Source organism: Sphaeramia orbicularis, chromosome 7 (assembly GCF_902148855.1).
Source record: "Sphaeramia orbicularis chromosome 7, fSphaOr1.1, whole genome shotgun sequence".
Taxonomy (NCBI): domain Eukaryota; kingdom Metazoa; phylum Chordata; class Actinopteri; order Kurtiformes; family Apogonidae; genus Sphaeramia; species Sphaeramia orbicularis.
In genome coordinates, this window is record NC_043963.1 from 37,330,639 (window position 1) to 37,356,049 (window position 25,411).

Here is a 25,411-nt window from a genome sequence, read left to right on the forward strand (position 1 = left end):
AATGTCATTCTCAGGTGTGTTTTCTTACCAGGACAGGCAGCAGTAGTGCCATGTAGCCCCCGCAGAAGATGGCAAAGAAGATGGCGTAAACCATCAGCAGGATGTAGGAGGTGGCCAGAGGGGACAGTAGGTTGACCAGTCCACAAAGGATCAGGTAGGCCTTGTGATAGTGATACTTGTGAAACAAATTTCTGTCTGTGACCCAGCCTGAGGCCAGCTGGGCAATGGTTTCTGTGATACCTGCAACAAAGGCACATGATACATAATGATGAAAACATTTAACAATGCTCTGACATAAAAAGCCCTCACTATGAAGACTTATTTTTGTTTTACATGATTTTCCAATAAAAAAGTAATTTTCCCATTAATGATCCTGCTAAATAAATCTTAAAACGATAAAACTACTCAAATAATGCACATCATTCAAATTAATGACTTGGTGAGAACAAAAAGGTTGAGGATGAAAAATGAGTCAAAATGCCAACACATCCTGTTGTTCCAAGCAGCTTCTTAAATGCTGCAGAATGGGAAGGAGGTCAGACTGTGAGAGACATTCAATAAAATATTCAGGTAGTAACAGGAAGCTGCTCCTCTTCAGTAATGGAGTTTTTGATTTGTTCCAAAAACAAAAGCCTCACTAGTCTCTGTAACTAACAATTACTTCAATAATCAAAAGTCACATTTAACATTTAGCAAACAGATCCAATTAGGGCTACATATGGTATATCCATAAAACTGAACACACTGAATAATGCAAACGTCTTTTAGGAAGAAGTAGTATAGCACTATTGTGTTATTAGATTAATGTGTACTGCAAAGGCTCTGGGCTAAATTGACTTTTTAAAGTATATCAGTTAAGACATAGAATAAGACAATATAATTTTTAAAAAAATCAGTATAGGTGTGTTGCTCTGTTGTGTGTTTTGTTGATTTAGACAGGAAAACATGTTACTGCTCTCTGCTATATTTGATTGGTTATCATTGGAGAAAACAACTCTGATAGGCCTCTCTTTATTAAATACTGACTTTTGTAATATATCATTTTTGAACATAGTTTCTGTTTTCATAAAAAGAACATTTAGCCCACTTTGTAGAAAATGCCATGGTGTAAGATTTTTGGTCCATATTGTTCAACCCTAATATGAACTACAGTATGTGATGCATCTGAATATCAGTGGCATTACACAGATATTCTGCTCTTTTCACCAAGTTAATTACATTAACTATATATATATATATATATATATATATATATATATATATATATATATATATATATATATATATAAATAAATAAAATTTAAAATTTTTTCTTTAAAATAAATAAAAATAAAATTTATACTATTAAAGAATTATATAATTTGCCAGCATTTAGATAATCCTGTATCCTGTAGTACAAGTGCTGCTGCATCTCTGGTGGAGTTATGTAATTATATTGCAAAATAAATGTAGTGTGTTGGTGATGACAAATGGGTTATAATCAATAAGAACATGTGGTGTTTGTCATCTACATTCTTTGTTTTGGCAGTTGTACTTTAAAATCAGAATATTCACAGCTCAGTGGAAGTAATCTGCCATCAGTTTATGATTACATTTTAATAAAAGTTCATATAAAGCCAATCAGTGTTGAGTGCTGTTGTGAGGTTTACACTGCATGATTCATACTTACGTTTGTTTTCCAGTTTAAAGCATATATTAGCAAAGTAATGAAATGCAATATGTAACACTACATAAACAAAGTAAGTGAAATATTTACTTCTTACAGCAGTGTGGTTGTTTGTCTGTTGTATTTCACATATCACTGTCACCTTGTTATTTTACAATAAATCAGTCACTTCATGTTCAATAAGCCTGGGCGTGTTTATGGGTGTAGGTGTATTAATAGGTGGGGTCAGGTGGGAAAGACTGTTGTAGATAATAAGCAGCTGCAGAATAACTATGTATGTCTGCACCCAAACTTGTCTGCCCAGACAAATCCTAGTATGTAAGACAAGGAATGACGCCCAATCACACTCGTCTGTTTACGTCTTTCTAATATGGGCAACACCCAGGAACACTACTCATTATGTATTCCACCTCATCCGATTGATTGTTTGTTCCACTCGAGTATGATGACGAAGCATATACTGCATGCGCTGCTCTCTGCTGAGGTCAACTGGAACGTGATAGGTGGTGCGGAAACTGCAGTGGTGTATTGACTGTTGCAGGAATAGCAACAAGCAGGCAGCGGTGAGCCATTGATCAATGAAACAAACTGGTTCTATGCAGACCTGTGCTACCCATCCCCTGCTCAGCCTCTGCACCATGCCACACCACAATACTGCATGCTGCAGTAATTAACACTCAGCTTGATGCCAAAACATATGAAAAGCCAGCTAAACATATGAAGGAGTCTGCATGAAGTACAGGATCCTATTTTTAAAAGTCAAGCAAATTTGAAGCAAGATGTTATTGAACACACAAATAAATTATGATCTGCAAAATACCTATTTCTCCTTCAGGGGTTTGAATGAAGTCCAAATTAAGAAGTAATAAAGTGCCTCATCAGTGAACACCTCTGGTTTTCTTATGTAACAGAATCTAGTGTTCCTCTCCACCAAGGTTATAGAAAGATGACATGAGGCAGCTGTGCAGTGTTTATATGTCCTCCTCCAGCGACCTAAGACAATCTCCCGGGGTGTCTCCTGCTTGCACACAGACAAGTCGTGAGTTTGTTTGTGTGTTTTAAACTCAGCATGTTAGTCCAGGCTTGCAGCTGTTCCTGTTCAAACTCAACCCAATGCTGTTTAAATACGGCCTCTCTAAGTAGCACCTTGAGCTAACTACAATCAATAGATTATTTCTAACAGGCACAGGAGTATGTGCATGCCTCAGGTCATTAAGAGACCATGGGTGGTCGGTGGGCATGGGGAGATGCTTTTTGTTTACATTTAAATAGGGACATTGAGTCACTACATTAAAGCAAAAGGTTAGAAAAGGCATGTCGGTTTTCCCAGCCTCTCACAGACTGCTGTCGGTCCGCCTTGCCTCCTCTTTTGTGTGTATTACCGCCTCAGTGCCTCTCTGCAAAGTATCAGCCACTTTGGAACTGAACTTTATCAAAACTGGGAGCCCCTCTTGTCGCCACGCCAGCAACTTTACTCAGTGAGCTGTTGCTTAGCGACTCAAGTGAGCTCCAGAGCAAGTGGATGTGGGCTGGCGAGGCGGCTGACCCGGACCACAGTGGCCTTCCTCCGTCGGCCAAGTCAATGGGCCTCTATGACAAACGCTGGGTCGGGGAAAAGAGGGACAGCGGGACACTGGGATGGTGGCTTTGTGGTGTGGCTGGCACCCTGCTCTGTCTGCCTTTCTCTCTCACTAAAGTGCACATGACCAAAGAATGTGACAGAACAAACGTGCCTGAGTTACAAGAATCACATCAGTCTGTAACTCAATCACCAGAGTGAAATGTTGCCATTGCACATCTCTGTAAAAACCACAAATCATAACACATCTGATGCTTTTATATCTACTTTTATACAGTCGTTATTCTAATGTTCTATTCACACATGGTGCTTTTTAAACATACCTTTAAGTTTAACTATGATCATTAAGTTTAGGCTCTGGCTGCAGTCGGTTATAGTAAAAGAATGGTAACAGGGCATAATGTAAGATACTCTTTAAAACACTGTAGATTCATCCAATAATAGTCCCTCATAATCATTTCTTGACAAACTCAATGTGTACACTTTCTGCAGAGACACTGCCCTTTGCTTGTATTTGTTTTAGTTCAAATACGTACTTTTCTCTTATTTTGGTGTTTTTTGGGGTGTCTACATTTACAGTATGAGTGCCTCCATGTTGCAGGTGCAGGTTGAAGTATTCAGAACTCCTCCCTGTGGGTTCTACAAAGGTGTGGATGTATTTACTTGTGCTTTAAGTAAAGCAGAGTTTTCCTTTGTTGTCCCTGAACCTCTGCATTTAACCCATCCATGCAGATACACAAAGAGGAGTGGGCTGGCACTGATGGTGCCTGAGGACCAACTCCACATCTATACCAACACTGAGAGGATTGTTAGCCCAGCAAACATGTCCTTGATGGAGGAAACCTGCTTAGCATGGGGAGAACGTACAAACTGCACAGATAAAAAAGCAGTAGTCCAACTAGGGATCAAAATCTAAACCCTCTTGCTGTGAGATGACAGTGCTAACCACTGCACCACCTTTAGAACAACACCATTTGGAAACAATCAGAAAACAACTATTAATTTACTACTTCACAACTTTTTTCTTGCTTATGCCATTCAGAAAACACAGTCACACACTGATATGAAAGACTCATGATGTATATAATAAATGTTGACCCAAACCACAGTTTTTACCTTACCTGAACAAAAGCACTTTACAAACAAAAACTTAACAGCAAAGTTCAGTCTCTACTGTCAAATCTGCCAAACAACCCAACCCTTATCTCACTGTTACGGAAATAGTGGATCCTTCTGTCACTAATTACATTGAGGTAGCATGTGTTGTTTGATTGCTGAATCATACAATAGCAATATAATGTATTATTCAGGTGAATGGGGTATGGTCTGAATAGTCTAAATAAAGACCATGATGATAAACATATACTCCATATTCTCACTACTCATAGAGGCACTGAAAAACAAATTTTAAAGGTCACCCTTTTAGCTTTTCTCTCTACTTCAGAGCATCTGATGTAACTTAATATGGCAGTTTTCCTTAACAGAGATGTCAGTTTTGGCTGTGTTTCTTGTACAGGCCGCAGCGTATGCTTGACACTCCTTACTTATATGTTTTCTCATTTTCAGTAACTGCGATGTTCAGCTTCTGCTGCACACTACATTTAAAACAAAATATTGCACCTATTGTGATAATATTCTAAATATTGTATAATGACTGATTCAAAAGCTCAAAATACATTTTTAAATCACCCTTCTGGCAACCTAAGACCAAGTGAGGAGCAATGCATAATGCAAAAAAACGGAGCCCTTTCCTTTGGAAGGGCAAAGACGATGTAAAAAATGCAAGAAAGGAATGAAATGTCAGTACTTTCTATGGATCTTTGCCAGCCTTTCTCCTTCCTTTTACAGACTGCGATAACAGATGTTCTTCACACCCTCTGTCCTTTTCTAAGACAATGACTCCACCTCTACTGGTCTACTGCGGACTGGTTACCAGAGAATACATTAGAGAAGATGGATGTAACACACACCTAACTGCTCCAAGCCATCTGTAGCGTTTCAGTTATTCATAAAGCCTCGCCACGTGTTCTTATAGAATTACGCACACATGTGGTCAGTGGTCAAAATGTTTTCTGTTCATATGGAGCGGCCTCGTCAGTGGCATACTGCTGAACCCACCAGCTCTGGCCAGTGGACCAAAGTTCAGCATTTATGTAAGAACATTCATTACATAAGACTGCAGAGTCTGAGCAGCTCACAAATAATTAATGCCTAGAAGTTGACTGGGGACATTTTTTGCATCACTTCTTAAATAAAGTCCTGAGAAGAAACGTGGACCTCCCTCCTCACAGTCGCTGTGAGACAGTCCCTTCATCAGCAGTTTGCACATACAGTGTAGGCTTTACTCTAGACTGCTTTCTTTTCTTCAGAGGAATGAGTGATACTTGATTTAAAAGCAGAATATACACAGCTCAGGTAATCATGATTACTATCGACAATAAGTGTATTTAAATAGAAGAAGTGTAAAGAAATGTGCATTACTGTTAAGCCAAAAAAATGTGTTGCCTTGAATAATTAAGGTGTGTGGTCATGCTGAGTTAATGGATTGAAGGTGGGTAACCTTGGAAGGTGTTAAGGTGAGACCATATTTGATCTATTATGAGCTGTGATACTATGTAAGCGAATGAGGTCTTTAGGTCTCCCTTTATGCACACATCCCATATACTTGAAATGCAATTTAGGAATAATAAAAGTTTTCATATTTTTACATACATTGCAAAAATGTCTTCCGTAGAGATTATCTGACCTGTGATTGAAACTTTAAAAGAACAAGATGGCAGAAAAACTCATTTTATCCACTTGGGGAGTATATAATATACACTTACAGCAGTAAGCACTATGTAACAAAATTCTGCAATGGGCAAATGGGAAGTTATTGGTCCAATATGTAACTATGTAAATGTGTGATATACACTGTATGTAGTTCCTAGTGTACTTAAATTACATGAAATGCATCCAGTAAATCCTAGCAAATACTTAGAGTACTTTAAAAAAAAAAAAAAAAAGTCTCCCATCAGTGGCATCATAATCCCTTTACTAATGTTAACATTAAAAATTACTTGCAGCTTCATTTGAATGAACTGACATAATATGAATAAACCCTATATACATTGTTTATGTACATTTCATCATCTACTACTTCATCTTTTTATATGATTGATTTGAGAACTTAAGGGGCAGAAATTACTGTTTTTGTAGGATCGGCTGTGAGATTGGATTTGTTTGTGTGTCCTCAGAAAGGTTACTGGTGGAGGTTTTATTTTTCAGGTTCCTTCCTGTCAATAAATGAAGTAATACCTAAACTGAATGATTAAACCATTGTTTAAATATTTAATTGATGAGGATGTCAAAACAACCTAATCTACTGATGAGAGCCTATTTTGGTTAAGGTGAATCCTGTCTAAAAAGTGCCTCACCTGCCACAGAGATGATAAATGAGGCATCCATGGCGTCGATGCCCAGGGTTCTGGCTCGTGCAGACAGGTGGAAATAGGGGATGAAGTAGGCCAGTTGGCTGAAGACTAAGGACCAGGTGTAGATGCAAAAGAATGGGTCCTTTAACAAGGACCAATCCAGTACTTTGGCTTTTCTGACAGTTACCTCACCAGGCGTGCTAGCATGTGAAGAAAATCCAACAATGGTGGACCCATTCATGCTGCCGTTGAGTTCTGGGGAGCTCTCTGGAGGTGTGGGCTGGTCATGGTGGGGGTCGTGGCCATTTACACCATTGAGGACCAGTCTGGTCAGTTCAGGGTTCACTGACTGGTCCTGCAGTTCCTGAGTGCACTGATCCCCCCGGTTCTCAGTGTCCCTCGGGGAAGAGGGGGGAGGAGGAGGAGGAGGGGATGGGAATGAGTCTGATTTGGAGATGCCATTGGATAAGTGAGAAGAGCCATTCAAACAGCTCTTTGTGTATTCCTTCTCTGAGGAGCTCTTGAGGGAGACAGCAGGGCTCTTTTGAATGGGAGAGGTAGGGCTCAAAACAGCAGCTGCCTTCACATTGATGGGTCGCAGAAGCATCCCAGAGGCCACCAGATTCAGCATGAGACCACCAAGAATTAGCATTGCCCCTGTGGTTGACAAAGAGCTTAGATTTACATGTGTGCAGAAAGAAAACACACCACAACACAGTTTATAGCCATGTTAAAGTGAATCTGTACTGGTCATGCTTACGACATTAATTGTGCTTTGTGTTTTACTTATAAGCAAGAGAGGCGCAAATTCAGTACAAAAATCACCATAAATGCACCACACTGGACCTTTATATTACGTGAATTGCACGCTAGAGAAGAATCTATGGGGAGCAGCCACTGCTGGCTGGAAGTGACGTACCCACGATGTTTCTGGGTGATCGAGTGCGAGTAAACAAGCAGCAGTCAGTGAGTGAGACTGAGTGGAAAACACGTGTTTGCGCTTGTTGTTTGTGCAGCCGTAAGCTTGGCACTTCGCCATTGTCCTAGAGAGCACTGGCTGATACTGTGTCATCTTAGACTGGTGCCTGCTGCACGGGGTCAGTGACCAATCCATCACGGCCCAGGTAATCGAATGATATAATGAGCTGGTTTACATGACCATGAAAGTCCAATAACTGGGAGTAATCGGATAATTTTAATAATCAGATCTGATGCATTTACATGCACTTAAGAAATGTGGTAACCAAAAAGCCCTGGTTTGGATGCTCCAGTCCATTATGGGATTTCTTTCAGAGTATGTACGAATGTAGTGATGGTAGACTTAAACCTGTTATTGTTTTCCGCTTACCTTTGACTACGTAACTTCCATTCTCTTTCATTTTAATTGTGTTTACACATGCACAGACATAAAAGAATGAAATAAATCATTTTAACCTGTATACAGGCAGGAAGACATCGGAGTATTGGAGAGAAATCCAGATGTGTTAATCTGATTTCTCATAATCTGATTATCGCCGTTATTTGAGAAAGCATATCAGATTATCCTGTTTACACAATCACTTGAATAATCTGAATAACTCCAGAAATTGGAAATGATCGGAGTATTGGTGTGCATGTAAACAGGCTCATTTAGTCTGCGTCACTACTCGCACATACTTAACAACGGGCTATAACCTAAGTTACATGATGGAACTGCTAGCATTATATGTGATCTTTTGAAATAGCTAGCAATGAAAATTCACTACAGGTACCCTTTAATACCACAGGGAGGGGGAAATTTCACAGTTGGTAGCAGCCAATTCCAAAAATAAAGTGCAGAAAGGCTGAAAATATACAGTGTAAAACATGAAATATAAAGAGAAAAAAGAAATCTACTATTTATATAAATATTTATGAAAAATTTTGATTTAAATAGTATATACACATTTACAATATTGAGGCACATGCACATGATGCGATATGGGAGGGGAGGGGGTTTAATGAGAACTGTTATAAAGTCTGACGGCTGTGGGAGGAATGACCTGTAGTATCGCTCCTTCTTGCTCTAAGGGTGAAAAAAGTAAAAGTCTGGTCCTGAAGGAGCTACTCAGGATGTTTACAGTGTGGTGCAAGGGGTGGGAGGGGTTGGCCACGATGGATGTCGGCTCGGCCAACATTTATTTTACCTTTAGGAAGGTCCTTAATTGGGAGTTAGTATTTTGAGTAAGGGTGGGATGGTTCTTCAAACTGAATATTTGCACTTTGTACAATGTGCCTGAAATTAACATATGTTTTGTAAGATTTATTGAATTGCTAATAAAGAATGTGACACACAAGAGAACCAATAAAAATACAAATGAAATAGTCTCAACTTTAATATATTACTGATGTATTGATTCGTACACTGTCAGCTCTAGAAACACAAGGAAGCACTTGATATTGAACGCTGTGTTGTCCATCAGTTTGTCTATATCTGCTTTTATTTGGATCACACATTCAACATGCACACACACATGGTTTAGAGTGATTTATGTTTGTGTGCATGTATTTGATATGTTTAATATTTTGTTTAGGCCTATATTTGGAAACAAGGTTAAGCTTAAACATGATTTACAGATGGGTTAACAATGCAGAAATCATCTGTTTTGTACAAATCATCATGAATCTGCATAATTTCACATTCTCTATGTCATCATAAATAGTTCTTTGGAGGTTGCGATTTTTGGAGGGTTTGTCAAGCATTTGATTGTGTGTTCAATTACAAATGAATAATATAAAACTATGTAATTTTCCACCATAGAAAAAGTGGATACTTACGAACCACAGCTTAAATGTAATTAAAAACAACAACATGGCACATAAAAACTGCTGATGTTTTTTCATCTGTCAATGAACTAATTTGAATAATCTGTGTGGGTCTTTACATCACAGTGGAAATGCACCCCCTCCTGTCCAGATGAACCTTGTAGTTCCTGGGACAAGAGTTCCAAGTATTTTGGGTGGAAATTCAACTTATATGACACAATGTGTGTGTCAACTAAAAGAAAAGTATAAGCCAAGGCACCACTGAGTCAGACAGATTTGACCTACATACCTTGCCAAGCATACTGGTCCAGGAGCAGCTGAGTGAAAGGGGCAAGGGCAAAGGTCAAACCCATCCCAGAACGCCCAATGGCATATGCTGTTGCTAACCTCTTTCGGAAGTAGAGTGCTGTGACCACTGAGAAGGATTGGTATAGTAGTGCAAAACCCATTCCTAAATAGAGTAAAAAAAAGAAAAAATAAGTTAGAATTTGGGACCAAGCTGGAGACAAATTCATGATCATCATTTTGTGGATTCAACAGTTGTCTTTAGTTAGAGAAATACACAGTTCATGTCACTTGGTGGCTTACCGCACATTTCCACTCACCAACTATTACTCCCATACTGATGTAGAGGAAGATTACACTGTTGGCAAAAATACTCATGAGGAAGCCTCCACTAACCAGCACTGCCCCGGCAATGGAGGTCACCCTGGCCCCCAGTTTGGCACAGGCCACAGAGGCAATGGGTGCTAGAAATGTTTTATAAGAGGGTAAGTATAATGACACTAAAAATGTCCTTCTGCTTTTTAAATTTTTAAAATATTTTTGTATTTATAGAATTGCCATGTAAGTGTAAACCTACCTCCAGACAGACGCAGACTTGACATGATGGACCCGATCCAGCTGATGCTCTCTGCTGAGCCTCCAAACTCATCTTGGAAAGCTACAAAGAAGATCCCGAAGCTCTTCAGTGTTCCCATAACAAGGACATTAACCTGCACAGAGACAAACACATTTACAGCAGAGCCCAAGTGCACTCACATGCAAACAGACATAACAGCAAGTACCATTATCCATAGTTCAGGTATTTATCACAATTATTTCAGAAGAAATTGCATACTTCAAACTTGATTTCGCTGGTAGCAAAACAGATATTTGTAATCCAGTATCATCAAGTTATTCTGGAAAATGTGCAAACTACAGTGATTCAGTCAGTATGAACCATTAACCTTATCCACTCATACCCAAATTTAGTTTAGTATACTCAGACCTCCATACCATCTTGTCATTTGTATACATCATAAAAGCAGTTTACAAATGATTTTCAATATAATTCATAAAATTGGTGAGTAACTGCTTATGTCATGTTTATTATTATAACATATTACACTGGGTGTCTGTTGAATGGTCTACCACCCAGAACAGTATTAGTGTTAGTTCAATGGACTCTGGACTGGAAAAAAAGCAACAGAGAAAAGCAGTTGGGAACAGACCCAGAAAAGGATTGTGTAACATTTGTGCCCACTACACTGGTGTAAATCACACAAATATAAAGTGTGTCCTTCATTAAGTGGAAAAGTATACACAAATTAGAAAAAGTGTGGGGAAGTTGGAATTCATTAGAAACACTCGTGATGAGCATGAAGTGTCGTAGTCCACCCGTGCTATTTGTCTGGATGCAAATCAGTAATATTTAAACATTTATTGCAAAATCATACGCTTTCTATCTAAATAAATAATTGTGAATACTCTATAAATTGCAAAGATCAGTAAAAATTACAAACACACAGTTAGTCCTTCACTGGTATCATCTGTAAAAAGCTCCTGTTAACGGAATACAAATTCACTCTCTCTTTTTCTTCAAATCTTTGCATTTGTGAGACTTGAATAATTCAATTGAGGTGGTGAGATCTGCTCAGTCTATTTATTTATTTATTTAATTTTCACATAGTATAACCATACTCATAAATACATGTTGGTTAAAAATTGTGATGGATGGTTACCAAAAACCCTCAAGGGGCTTAACAAGTGCAACCTCCAGATTTCAAAGATTATTTACAACTGCAATTAAAAATATAGGAAAAATATTTGCAAGCTGCACAAAAGTATATTTTCAACAAATAAAATTCCACAATATACTAAGTTTAGAAATGTATCCAATGTGGAAAATTACAATCACTCAGGAGCAGCGTATTTAAACTGAATTTGAGGAAGTTCTGTAAGAAGAGTTGGCAGATTATTCCATATTTTGGGTCGTCTGTGCGAGCAAAGACTGCTCTAATTAGACAGCTACTATGAGTTGAATACTTGTGGATTTCAGTGCTAAAGGAAAAAATCTTACTGAAATGTTGAGGCAGTAGCTTTTAATGCCTGACTTTCAGCTTGTTGAAAATAAAAATGCCCCAACAATACTGATGGGGTTCAGTCTGCTTTACTACAAATACTCCACCTGATTAACCTGGATCTGAATGTACCAGCAAATGACCATCAGATTCTGACCAAGCCGGTGCTAATGATGGTGTTAATTACCACGTTGTGTAAATGTGCACAGCCTCACTCTTATTTTGGAGACGAACCAATGCTTTCGGCTGCTGCATCAAACAGAAAATCAGGACTAATATTTCTGTCAAATCCCAGATACATTCAGCGCCAGCGATAGAATGACAGATGGGATGTGTTTTTATAATACATCTCTCACATCTGCACATACCAGGAAGCAATGCAGGACCACCATCCAGCCCCAGCCCCCATCTGGAGGATCCTCATACTGGATGTCTTTCTCTTTTTCCTTTTTGGTGGTCATGGGATCCTTCCGGAACAGGTTCATGGCTGCCTTGGTGTCACTAGTTAAAAAACAGGAAAAAAATGTCTTAAGATGTCTGATCAATGCTGATAAAAGATTAGAAATTCCATATCTCACTTGCATATATGTAAAGAAAAATGTTAAATATATTTGTGTATTTCATAAAGAGGCACTTTTTCAGGAACAAAACTTTAATTTTTCAAAAAAAATGGCAGTGATCTACATGATTAATTTCCTATTTTGTTTTTGCTTCGAAGGATAATAATATGTCTTAATAATTAAAAGAATGGAGCAAGTTAAATGAAGAGGGTTAACGCTGAAACACGTGTTACTGTTTGTTTTTTGGTATATGATCATTCATTCTATGCAGTGACAATGTATTAACTTTAAATCACTCAATTGTAAAACAACCTAAACCTGGTCACGTTTTTTCTGTTTTGGCGTCTTCTCATTACTACTACACAAGACCGCCTGTTTCATTATTACAATCCAATCCAACTTTATTTGTAAAGCACTTTAAAACAACTGCAGTGGACCAAAGTGCTGTACAGAAGAAGAATAATTAAAACCAAAATAGAAGAATAAAATACAGAATAGATTTAAAGACATAGAAACTGTACAAAAAGGACAAAGTGCTATACAGAACAATAAATAAAACCCAAATAAAAGAAAAAATAGAAGATAGATTAAAAAGCCATACAATTAAAAACAACAAAATAAATAAATAATTAAAATAGATAAATAAGAACAATAAACCACTACCAAATCAAAACAATAGAATAAAGATAGTACCTTCAAACATCTCACATGGTTTCAAAAGCCAAGGAGAAAAAATGGGTTTTAAGAAGGGCTTTAAAAACAGACAGAGAGGAGGCCTGTCTGATATGGAGAGGCAGATGGTTCCATAGTTTAGGAGCTGCAGCAGCAAAGGCACGGTCACCCCTGAACTTGTGCACAGTTTTTGGTACACTCAGGAGCAGTTGGTCAGCTGACCTCAGAGAGCGGGGGGGTATATAAAGCTGCAGCAGCTCAGAGAGGCAGGGTGGGGCAAGGCCATTTAGGGATTTAAAAGTAAATAAAATTTTTTAAAATGGATCCTAAAATATATGGGCAGCCAGTGGAGTGAGGCTAAAATGGGGGAAATGTGCTTGTGTTTACGTGTGCCGGTTAAAAGACGTGCAGCAGTTTTTTCACCATCTGAAGACGGGCGACAGAGGAACCACTAACCCCCACATAAAGATCAATACAATAATCCAGCCTTGTGGTCACAAAAGCATGAATGACTATTTCAAACTGCTGCCTAGAAAGAATTGGTTTAATTTTGGCCAGCTACCTCAACTGGAAAAAACTGGATTTAACGACTGAACTGATTTGACAGTCGAACTTGAGTTCAGCATCCACTTTAACACCAAGGTTTGTGACGGTTGGCCTAATATACTGGGCCAAGGGACCCAGATTTACAAGGGGTGGGGTGGGGTGGTGCAACCAAAAACTATCACCTCTGTCTTTTTCTCATTGAATTTTAAAAAATTTGTAGCCATCCAGACCTTTATGTTGTCAAGACACTTGAGCAGAGGTTCGATAGCAGATTCATCCTTCTTTTTGAGAGGGACATATATCTGACTGTCATCTGCATAGCAGTGGAAGGCAATGCCATGCTTCCTAAGTATGGACCCAAGTGGAAGCAGGTAGAGAGTGAAAAGAAGAGGGCCTGAGACTGAGCCCTGTGGGACCCCACATGAGAGGTGGGCAGAGGAGGACACTGAGTCACCAAGGCTGACACAGGAGGTTTGATCAGCCAAGCAGGACCTGAACCACTCCAGTGCTGCACCCCTGATACCCACCCATTGTTTTAAACAAGAGACTAAAAGTTCATGGTCCACTGTGTCAAAAGCAGCAGTTAGATCAAAAAGCACAAGAACAACACAATCACCAGTCGGTGGCTAAAAAGATGTCATTAAAAACTCTTAAAAGATCTGATTCAGTACTGTGCAGGGGTTTAAAACCAGACTGGAAGACCTCGAGAATTTTGTGCTTTTCCAAAAAAATCATTAATTGTGTGTAGACTATTTTTTCAAGGATTTTTGAAATAAAAGGCAGTTTAGAAATAGGCCTGTAACTGGCAAGAACTGCAGCATCTAGTCCTGGTTTTTTAATCAAAGGTTGCACTACTGCATGTTTGAAGTTTTCAGGGACTACACCTGAGGACAAACTGCTATTAATAAGTCTCAGAATGGAGAACCCAATGGTTGGGAGAACCTCTTTAAATAGTCGAGGAGGGACCACATCATTTAGAGAACCTGAGGGCTTCAGCTGGCCCACAGTCTTCTGTAACAAAGACAGAGTCACAGGTTCAAACCTGTCAAAGACAGCAGAGCAGGGCACAGACACTGAGGTGTCATGTGCAGACGGTGAGATTAAAGCCCTGGTGGAGGCAATTTTATCAATGAAGAAATTAAGAAACTGTTAACACACAGTAGACAGACACACCATACAGACAGTCTGTGGGGCATTAAGAACAGTGTCAATGGTCTTAAACAAAACCCGAGGCTTATGACAGTTGGACAGAATAATATCAGAAAAATATTTCCTTTCAGCATCTTTCACAGTTTTCTGATATTGACGCCAGCAGTTCCTTAAAATTTGAAATGACACCTGCAGTTTGTCCCTTTTCCACTTCCGCTCAGCTCTACGGCGCTCACGTTTGACAGCATGAGTAGTGTTGTTCAGCCAGGGCTCAGATTTAGTCCTAGACTTCCTGGTTTTTAATGGAGCCACAGTGTCCAAAACAGATCGGCAGGTGGAATGAAACCATGAGCTAAGTGCCTCCATATCCTTGTCCATAGACTAAGTGACACAGTTACAAGTCTGACTGAAAACCTGTGAGAACTGAGCAGCAGTGGAGGGGTTAATGATGCGACAGCGTCGGGCAGCAGTGTGAGGTTTAGCTGGGTTTAGCTGGTATTGTTCACATACACCCTACATTTTATTGCAAAACAGTCCAAGTGCAAATATTTAATTATCAAAGCTCAAAGTGCAAATATTTAATTTCCATAGCCCCAATGTATGTCAATCTTAATCCATTTTTCTGGTTTGATGAGTTTGTATTTGTGTGCAAAGACAAAGCTTTAAGTTGAACTAAATACATATTATGCATTAAGAGTTGGTTATTCTGAGATGTTGGAGAACAGATGTGTAAAGTTCCAGAAGAGAAAACAGAGAAAAACCAGAGAAAATAAAGGTTTCAGATTAAATTTGAGATGTTCCAGTACAGTGTTAGCATCTTATCCTTGTCAAAATATATTCTAATTCCCCTGCAATTGGTCATTGTAATCGCTGAACCTTCTGTGATATACTATATTTATGTTAATGTTTTGTTTGGAGAGCACTGAGAATGTTCTGTAATAAACACAGTGGGTGGATACAGTATATACTCTGACAATGTTTAAGTCCAGGCTGATAACGGCTCTGTTCAACTGTGCACATAACAACTGAAAGGGTTCTATCTGCACTCTTCTCTTCTACTTTATTTTAATTGACTATTATTTATGTTTTATTAATAATGTTTTAATGGTAATTGTGTGTTTTTAACCTGTCTTTTTTCCATTTTTGTAAAGCACTGTGAATTGCTCAGTGTATGAATTGTGCTATACAAATAAATTTGCCTTGCCTGTAATGGATTTTAGATGTTACCTCCTGTCCTGCTATTGAAACTGACTTCTTTGCATTTACTGAATTTGACTGTGTTTGATTCAAGGACATACAGGTACAATTAGCACAGGTACAGTTAGTGCTTAATCCCATACAGTCACAGTGCTCTTCTAAATTCATAATCTATTCATGACCACAGTCAGGTCCCTTGGGTAGAAATGTAGCTGGCTTAACAGATTTCTCTGAGTCCAGTGAGATGTCTCCACATCACATGGCAGAAGGGTCAAAGATGATGAGAATAGTTTACTGAGTGCATTGATAATTAAAGTTTTTAACTGAATGTGTGGTTTACATAATGTCCTGGTTTATGTTTGCATATGTGGGTTCACATGTGCCTGCCTGTGTAATCTATGCAGTAATGATCTAAAGCTGAGGCTTTGTGAAATGAACCTGCTCCTGTTGTGAGAAGCCTGTTCTCTGAGCCAACAGTACTGCAGTGTGTGACCTTGAATTACTTTGAGGCCTTTTTCTTGGAAAAAAAAACAACAACCCAAAACTAGACATATATATCCGTATTTTCTACAGAGTGGTCTAAATGTTGTCGGTTGTACTTTTATGAAAACAGGCTGTGATCAAAATGAAATGCAATGATGATTTCTTTATGCGTTTGAGAACAATAGCAAAAACATGAAAATGTAGTAAATAAAAACTGGAATATCTCTACTTCAGCTGTTTTCAACAACAATAAAATATGGGTTAAAAAAGGATATAATCGTTGAGTTTCCTCTCCCAATTAATAGAACACACAGCAATGTATAGGCCAATAAAAATATCAACAGGACAAAATAAACTAGAAGGACTCTGAGAGCGCAGACCTTCGCCAGGGCAGATCGGTGCCCCGGATTTGGATGAAAATTTCAGGAAATGTTGATACTGGCACGAGGAACAAATGATTAAATTTTGGTGGTGATCGGGGGTGGGGGGTGGAAGGGCACGGGGGCCCACCGATCTGCCTTGGCGGAGGTCTGCGATGTCTTTTCTAGAAAAGCACTCGTAGAGCGCAGTATCAACATTTCCTGAAATTTTCATCCAAATCCGTCCATAACTTTTTGAGTTATCTTGCACACAAACAGACAGACAAACAAACCAACACCAACAAAAACATAACCTCCTTGGCGGAGGTAATAAAGATTGATTGATTGATTGATTGATTAATTAATTAACATTTTATGTAAATGAAAATAAGAAAACTGTAAACAGGTACATAAAGAGATACTGTAATAGAAAACTACCACAATATAAAAAAATATCGATGGAAACAGTATTGTCTTGTTCTGTGTCAGTCAATACAAAAGAATATCTTCAAAAGTTAATATCCTCCATGAAATGAAGCTTCACATGATGAGAATGTCCTGTCAGTCCTGTCGGTAATAACATCTAACACACCACAGTTTTAGCAATGCCACACCTTTGAACACTATGTGATAGGTGAAAGATTCAAAGTGAAATTTTTGGTTTTGGAAAAGTTTCCTGACGTGCCTTAGTGATGGCAGAATTTACTCATAATCAGTTTTGCAGGATGCAGATCAGATGAAGGTAACAAGGCTAATGTGTAGGTGTGAGTACTGATTTCTTCTAATGCTCCTGGGTCTGCAGCTTCATGAGATAGTCACTGTTGTGATCAAGTGGATGATAGTCTTTTTATTCCTGCAAATCCTGCTAGTCCTGTCTACATTCTACCTGTTGGTGTTGGGCAATTGCCACACTTGGCAAAAGTGTCACCACATACCTTCACAGATGTATCATTTCACATTTGACATTTGACTATCTGAGGTCTAGAAACCGGAATAAAAGAAAAAAAAAAACATGAATCTTGTTTTATCATCATTTTACTACTGACATCTTGGTCATTGGTTGTTGCTATTAAAGACTGGAATCATGTGGTAAAGCTAAGACTTCATTTGATAGTTTAAAAAAAAATAAAAAAAATGGCCACATACATAAAAGTAAACCTTACTTGCAAATGTGCTGAATTTGCACAAAGCTAGCATTTGTCTAATTCCTGCTATCTTGGTTTAAAATAACATAACCACTTCTCTGCCACATATTGTCATACAGCATTGCAGTTTGTTTGCATTTGCTGATATTTTGTTTATTCAAAGCCCAAAGACAAAGTGACTTGTGCACATTTTTGAAGATGTGCTGACTCGACAATTAATGTTTTACAAGTAATTCATATCATCTTCACATGCAGCTTGGGTGATGTATGCCCATTAAGATGATTCATGTCAGAAATCTCATGTTTTCACCGGTCAACTTAATTTCATAACATAAATACATTTAGATTTTGGTGCCTGCAAGACTCTCAAATAAAGTCAGGTCAGACATGTTCACCATTATGTTGCACTGATTTGCTTTTTGTTAACTTTTAATTTTTTCCTTCAAAACTGAGGAGATAAGTTGTTGCACTTCTTCTATCGGAATTTTTCTCCATTCTTGCTGTTTATAAGACTTAAGCTGCTCCAGTGTCTCTGGTGGGCATTTCATGATGTCCCTAAATCTTCAGTAGGAGACAGACATGGACCGAATATATGACAGTCCAACATGCAAACTCTGAGACTATGAAGCTACGCTATTGCAGAACGAGATCATGAATGGTCCCACTGAAATATCCGTGGACTGCAGGTTAAGGATTCAAACTTAATGGCAGCATGTCACAAAAATACCAGTCTATGCAGGTCAGCCATGAGGCACCGATGCAGCCCCAGACCATCACAGACACTGGTAATTTTGTCTGATTACAGTCTGGATTTTCTTCTGCATCCACCTTTTCTTTCACTCCATCTGTTACTGAGTTCAAATAAAGCCTCCTTGTATAATATGATTTCAGTTTACATTTCTGGACTGGACTGTGTTTAGTGATTACGATTTTCCAAAGTCCAAACTCATGCAAAGCTATCTGAGAGTTGAAGGTCAAACACATTCAGCTGTGGTTACACAAGGAGATTCATTTCATACTACTGTGTCTGCAGATGGTCAAAGGAGTGATATTCTCCTTTTTTTAAAAAAATGGAATTATGCATTTTAAAACATTTCCCTGTGGTCTACATAAACTGTAAATGCTATGCTTGGGTCTGAATTCTTCATTAATTCAACTCCACAGGTCTATCTTCAACCCTATTTCTGAGTAATGACACCAGAAAGGTTGTTTTGAGCGCTGGCCCTTTAAATGCAAATGAGCCACTTCATGCCCCACCCCCTCCAGGTTGTTGGCTGTGCAGCTCTGTCCCATTCAACCAACAACTGAACATTTTAGGTAATCGGCTCAAAGTTTGGACATATTTTCAGTATGAATTACAACCGCTGCTGCTGACAAACAATTATGTCGTACTCGGAGAAATGTTCGTCGGAAGTCTTGACCTTAAATGTGCAAATGTCGTGACGTAACTAGTTGTAGATGTAACAAATTAAGCAGGAATTAAAACAGGTTGTATAAAACCACTCGATTTTTGCTAAAATGAATATAAAGATAGCTTTGCAGCACCTGGAGGGTTCAAATTCAAACTTTTGGAACTATTAGGGTCCAAATACACAAATAAATGTACCAAAGACTAATAAAAGTGGGTTTAGCAAAATATGACCCCTTTAAGGACTGAAGCGCATTGAAATTTTCTGTGAAGAATTATTCCTTTTCAACTAATGGATCATTTTCTCACAATGTTTGGCACAAAATATTGAGCCAGAACCATCCTTGTACAGACTAAGTGACACTCCTTTCACCTCCAGTCATGATCCTTCACCTGTTGTCGCTGAATATGCAGTCTGTACATTCTATTTTGTCACAATCCCAACCGTTTTTTGAGTGTGTTGCAGGCATCAGAATCTAAATTTGTTTATATTAAAATATAGAATTAAGATCATCAGTGAAACCTATGGAAATCTTTTTTTTTTGTTAGTTTAATAAACATTCAAATAAATCAGGTTTTATCAGGTTTTAGTTTCTGTTGCTTCTTAGAAACTATCCCACCTTTTAACAAAAAATATGTTTATAGTTGGAATTCTTGAAACAGCAGTGAATTGGCGGAACATTTCAAGTATGTGGGACAAGTAGAATTGTATTAATAGACGTAGATCTTTGACGCTACTACAGACACATATCATAGGTTTGTTTTTTTAGTTATTATTTCATGGTCAGGAAAAGAGCTCGAATTGGACAATGACCTTTAAAAAACCAAAAGTATATAAAATGAGGGATTATTTATGGGAAATTTTGAGACTGAAAGTACTATTTCACTCTATTTAAAGCGTAAATATTCTAGCATATACACTGGGATGATGTAATCCAGTTGAAGTATTGTGCAACTGGCATAAAATACAGATTCTATTTAGCAATGTAAAAACTTTTTTTTGTTAAATGATCTTTTAATCTCCTTTAATCAGTGTTCGGTTGAAAATATCACGTGGGACGTCATCTTCCTACACGGGAGACGCATCAAATCCCCACCCCCCCACTTCCCATTGGCTCAGAGCTGCTTTAACCAATCACATGTGTTATTTTACATAACCTGAAAGTGACTGCAGCTACATCATGATATCAAATTAAAAAGCATAATTATAAGCAAAACAACTACTCTGAATACTTTCCTCTTTCTTATTGTCATGGCATATTAATAATTTTTAAAAATCTACAAATATGTTTCTAATATGCAGCAGTAATGTAACGTATTGTGTGTAATTTTCATGTGAAATCCATAAATATACATGAAAACTGTTTCTACATTGCAGAAGCTGTCCATACAAAACAGTAATGCCTTACATATCCTGTGTAATGAGAGTAGAATGTTTACTAATGTGCGTGTAGTTACATAACACTGGGAGATTTTCAGCATCATTATTAGATTTCCAGTCTATCAGGACAGGTAAGTTAATCGTGGCCAACTTTGGGTTTAATTAACTGTCTGTTGGATACAGACACAGGAGAACAAAGACCGAATATGTTTAGGGGTGTAGAGCATGATAAAAATGTGTTGATTACCCAGCCTTTTGTTGGCTGAACCAGTCGCTCAGTCTGACTTAGACGTGTATAAGAAGCCGAGACCAAACTAGTTGGTGAGCACAGAGCGGATTAAAATGCGAATGAATTGGGCCAGTGTATTGCAAGGAAAGTATTTCCCCCCATGTGCCGTTCACAAGTTGTCCTCAGAGTGTGCTTGAGGGCATGTTTGTGAGTGTGTTGAGGGGCTGAGGGTTTGTGCCCCACAGAGGACTGGAGGCCATAGTAGGAAATAAACACCATAGTGCTGGGCTGAACGCCTCCAGCGAGACGCTTTCAAAATTTTACAATATGTACCTCCCACATTTTAAAAATCTGTCCCTGCCTGATGAACAACAAAAGAAGAATATACAGTGGTGGAAAAAATTATTAGACCACCCTTGTTTTCTTCAATTTCTTGTTCATTTTAATGCCTGGTACAACTAAAGATACATTTGTTTGGACAAATATACAGATAACAACCAAAACTGCTCATAAGAGTTTAATTTCAGAGCTGATATCTATCCATTTTCCATGTTTTTTCTGACAATAACCAAAATCACTTCAGTTCTTACATCAATATCTATGACATTGTACTGACAAAAACAGTGCTTTTAGGCATTCCATGTTTTCTTTTCTGTTTGTTTTAGTCACATGATACACATAGGAGTTAGTACTCGATTGCATAACCATTGTTTTTGATGACTTTTGATGGTCTAATAATTTTTTCCACGACTGTATTTAGAGTAGCGGTTACTTTTTCTCTACAGGCAATGACTCGCTGATGAAAACTCACTGCCATCTAGGGATGTAACGATATGAAAATTTCATATCACGGTTATTATAACTAAAATTATCACGGTTATCATTATTATCGCGGTGTTGTTGAAATGTGCTCAAAATGTTCAAAAAGTATTTATACACACACTGAAATAATTTAACCATGTTGTATTTTGAAAAAAAAAAAACAAAAAACCAAAAAACAAAACAAAAACAAAAAAACCCTAATAAAATAGGCACAATGTACTTTCTGTTGTTGGAAACATTCAAATATTAACACGTAAACATCAAACATACAAATGTGCACTAAAGATGGCACCTTCTGGCCATTGTTTGACCATTTTCCATATAAAGCTTGAGTTGTTTTAGTTTCTTTCTCATAGATAGATAAATAGATAATCTCTCTCTCTCTCTCTCTCTCTCTCTCTCTCTCACTCCTTCTCTTTCAAAGTGCGGTAATCAAACATGGTTATCATGATAATTAGAATTTAAATGGTAATACTAACCGTCGGGTATTTTACTGCGGTTTATCGTTATACCGGTAATCGTTACATCCCTACTGCCATCCAACTAAAACAGTCAAAAGCAAACATTTATCCACATAATTATAAGACAGCATCATTTACTTCAATATTCATCAATAAAGTGAAACTGCTGTCTTAAATATGGAACAGAATACATCACTTGTAAGTACTTCCAATAATGTAGATAAACAAAAAACAATGACATGAACCCAACTTTGTCTTTGAAGTTGAATCTAGCATGTGTCCATAATTCTATTCAGTGTAGACTCTTAACCCTTTACAGGGCGCTCACTGAAATACTGAAATACCTTTGTGTTATTGGACATTGTCGTCTACTTCCTCGTTGGCTGGCGTGACAACAGTCTCCCTTCTCTTGCCATAAAATATCTGAGTTTTAATGGTCTAATCATTTTTTCTGTGACTGAATGAAGGTGTTTTCTGTAAACACCACAATAAAAAATACTAAACAAGTCCTTCAGGTTTCCTGTTAAAAGCCACACCTCTCTGAAGTGTAGACTGAACAGAGTGAGAACCATCTACTGGGAAGTACCACAAATACTTTTAAATATTACTTATGTAAAGTTCTCTTTATTTTTCTGACAGCTTTTTACTTTTTCCACCTTTATTTAAGAGTATTTTGTACCCCATATATTTTCAAAACCAGCTCATTATTGTATTGTTAACCCATAAAGACCCAGTGCTGCTTTAGTGGATGTTCCCAAATGATTTTTTTCTCTATTTTTAACCTTTCCTAAGTGATTTATCACCATTTACTCCAATATTGTGTTCTGTATTTTGTATTTTTAAGTGAAAATCCAGTATTTTCCTATACTGAATTCACTGTTCATGTAAATGTTCATTAAAGCTCAGATTAAACTTAAGCATTGTAATATCCAAAACAGAGCAAACTGAAGAAAAAGATCAATTTTTCAGCAAAATATATCATTAACTGAACATAAAATAAGTGTCTCTATCCACTGTCACTGATCTAACTCCATGTGTTTTACTGGTAAATCAATGTTGTAGAAGATGACGATGTTTCTATGTTCACTATGGAGCCTCTGAACATTCAATTGGATCATATCTGATGACCATGAAAAGATGACAAACTGTATTGTACACCAATTATTTACATGGATTCATAGGATTAGTGGTTCAGAAGTTATTAAATATTTTAGATCAGTAGATGGTTTTGGTCGTCGGTGGCTCGTTGGGTCTTTATGGGTTAAAGTACTTGAGGGAATATTTTAGTTTGCGTTATTGTGTGGTTTCCCAACATAAGAAATCAATACTCAATAACACAAGGTGACTAAAAAATAAAGTAAAAATGTAAAAAAAAAAAAAAAAAATCTGCAAAAAAGGGACACTGGAGTGTGGAGAAAGGAGGTCATAATGAGTCAAGCTCTGATACTGACTTGGAAAAAATGACTTACTGAACTTTTTTTGGCATTTACACTTGGGGATTTTTCTGCACGACTTGAATGGAAATAAAAACAGCTGGATGTAAACATACTTAGGGATACACATGACCAAAGTTTAAGCTAATTAGCAATAGACTAACCAATACATTTCCATCTGTAGTGAAACAGATGAGTTTGGAATCTTCTCTCTTTAGATCATCTTTGTCTTTTGGAGCAGGGTGTGAGTCTACAGCTTGGTTTCTTCTCCACAGCAACATGTGATGTAATCAGTTACTTCCCTGTGGTTGACTGCAGCAGACGTTAGCTTCACCCAAAGGATGTAAGAGCACAAAGGTCAACAGTAAATCCCCACCCCTGACCTTTCAGCAGGCATCCACCTGACAGTTGGAGCTAGAACAGCTACAAGGCTCACTTTTACTAAATGCCAAAGCAAGCTGTTAATAAATAAACAATAAGGCCATAACTCATATATCTCTGAAACTGTCTAATTAAGTGACTTATTATTAGGATTGATAAACAGATCATTTTTTTTACTGAATTGAAAAGCTGCAGCTGCAAATTTACCTTCAGTGTGCATTAGACAACAGTCTGTGATGAGCCTGATTTGGCCCAAGGGCAGGAAGGTGAGTACCCCTGACATAATCCATCACAAAGATTTCCCTTTTGTCAGACAGATGGAAAAAAGTTAACTCTTTTACCTTAACATGTTTCGGCTACAACCAGCCTTCCTCAGAGGAGTCATTTGATGTTACTGTGACGTGTCATTGTCAGCTGTTTTATCTAGGTTTGGCAAACATCAAGTAACATCAAGTGACCCTTCTGAGCAAGGCGACAGGTTGTAGCTGAAAAGTGTCAAGGTAAAAGAATTAACTTTTTTCCATCTGTCTGACAAAAAAGAAAAAGAAATCTTTATAAGTTCTAGTAGACAGTATGAACCTAATTGAGATAACCCATGACAGGTGAACCATCTGCATCAACTGCAGCTTCTAAGATGTGTTTTAACCCATAAATACAAACTGCCACTGGCGACCAAAACCATCTACTGATCTAAACTGTTTAATATCTGTTGATCCACGAATCCTATCAATTCATGTAAATAATTGGTGTAAAAGACAGTTTGTCGTCTTTTCATGGTCATCAGATATGACTCTTTTGAATGTTCAGAGGCTCCGTAGTGAACATGGAAACACCGTCATCTTCTACAACATTGATTCAACAGTAAAAGCCATAGAGTTGGATCAATGACAGTGGATGGAGATGCTGGGTTTATGTTCAGTTAATGACATATCACTGCTAAAAAAAGTCACTTTTTCTACAGTTTTCTCTGTTTCTGATATAATACCTCTCAACTTTAATCTGATCTTTTATGAACATCTACAGGGTGTCCCATAAGTCTCCATACATAGGAAAAATAAACGTTTCTTGACATAAACCATTTTTATTTATATAATATGCTCTATATGACTGCCATTTTGTCGGGAACACATTTCAATGCGTGTCCTCCACTGCTGAAGAACTATAAAGAAGAAATATAAAGAAATACATGTTAGAACCATATATGTATGGAATGTATTATGTCTCCTATGTATGGAGACTTATGGGACACCCTGTACATGATCAGTGAATTAAATATAGGTAAATACATGATTGTCACTGAAAAAATGCCAAAAAAGGAGGATAATGTTACAATCAATGGTGATAAATCACTTAAGAAAGGTTAAATATAGAGAAAATTTCATTTGGGAACTGACATAAAAG

At 37.7% G+C, this 25,411-nt stretch overlaps 1 protein-coding gene across 2 annotated transcripts in view; it reads right to left on the reverse strand.

The window, feature by feature from the left end:
• slc16a4 (solute carrier family 16 member 4) overlaps nt 1-25,411 on the reverse strand; it is a 53,789-nt gene that overhangs the window by 13,329 nt on the left and 15,049 nt on the right. For both annotated transcript variants that reach the window (XM_030139758.1, XM_030139759.1), the window contains exons 4-9: nt 12,153-12,285; nt 10,305-10,437; nt 10,048-10,191; nt 9,732-9,893; nt 6,662-7,315; nt 29-240 (exon numbers count right to left, since the gene is read on the reverse strand). In XM_030139758.1, coding sequence (XP_029995618.1) covers nt 29-240; nt 6,662-7,315; nt 9,732-9,893; nt 10,048-10,191; nt 10,305-10,437; nt 12,153-12,269 — 1,422 coding nt within the window. In that variant the 5' untranslated portion in view covers nt 12,270-12,285. The remainder of the gene's footprint in view (nt 1-28; nt 241-6,661; nt 7,316-9,731; nt 9,894-10,047; nt 10,192-10,304; nt 10,438-12,152; nt 12,286-25,411) is intronic.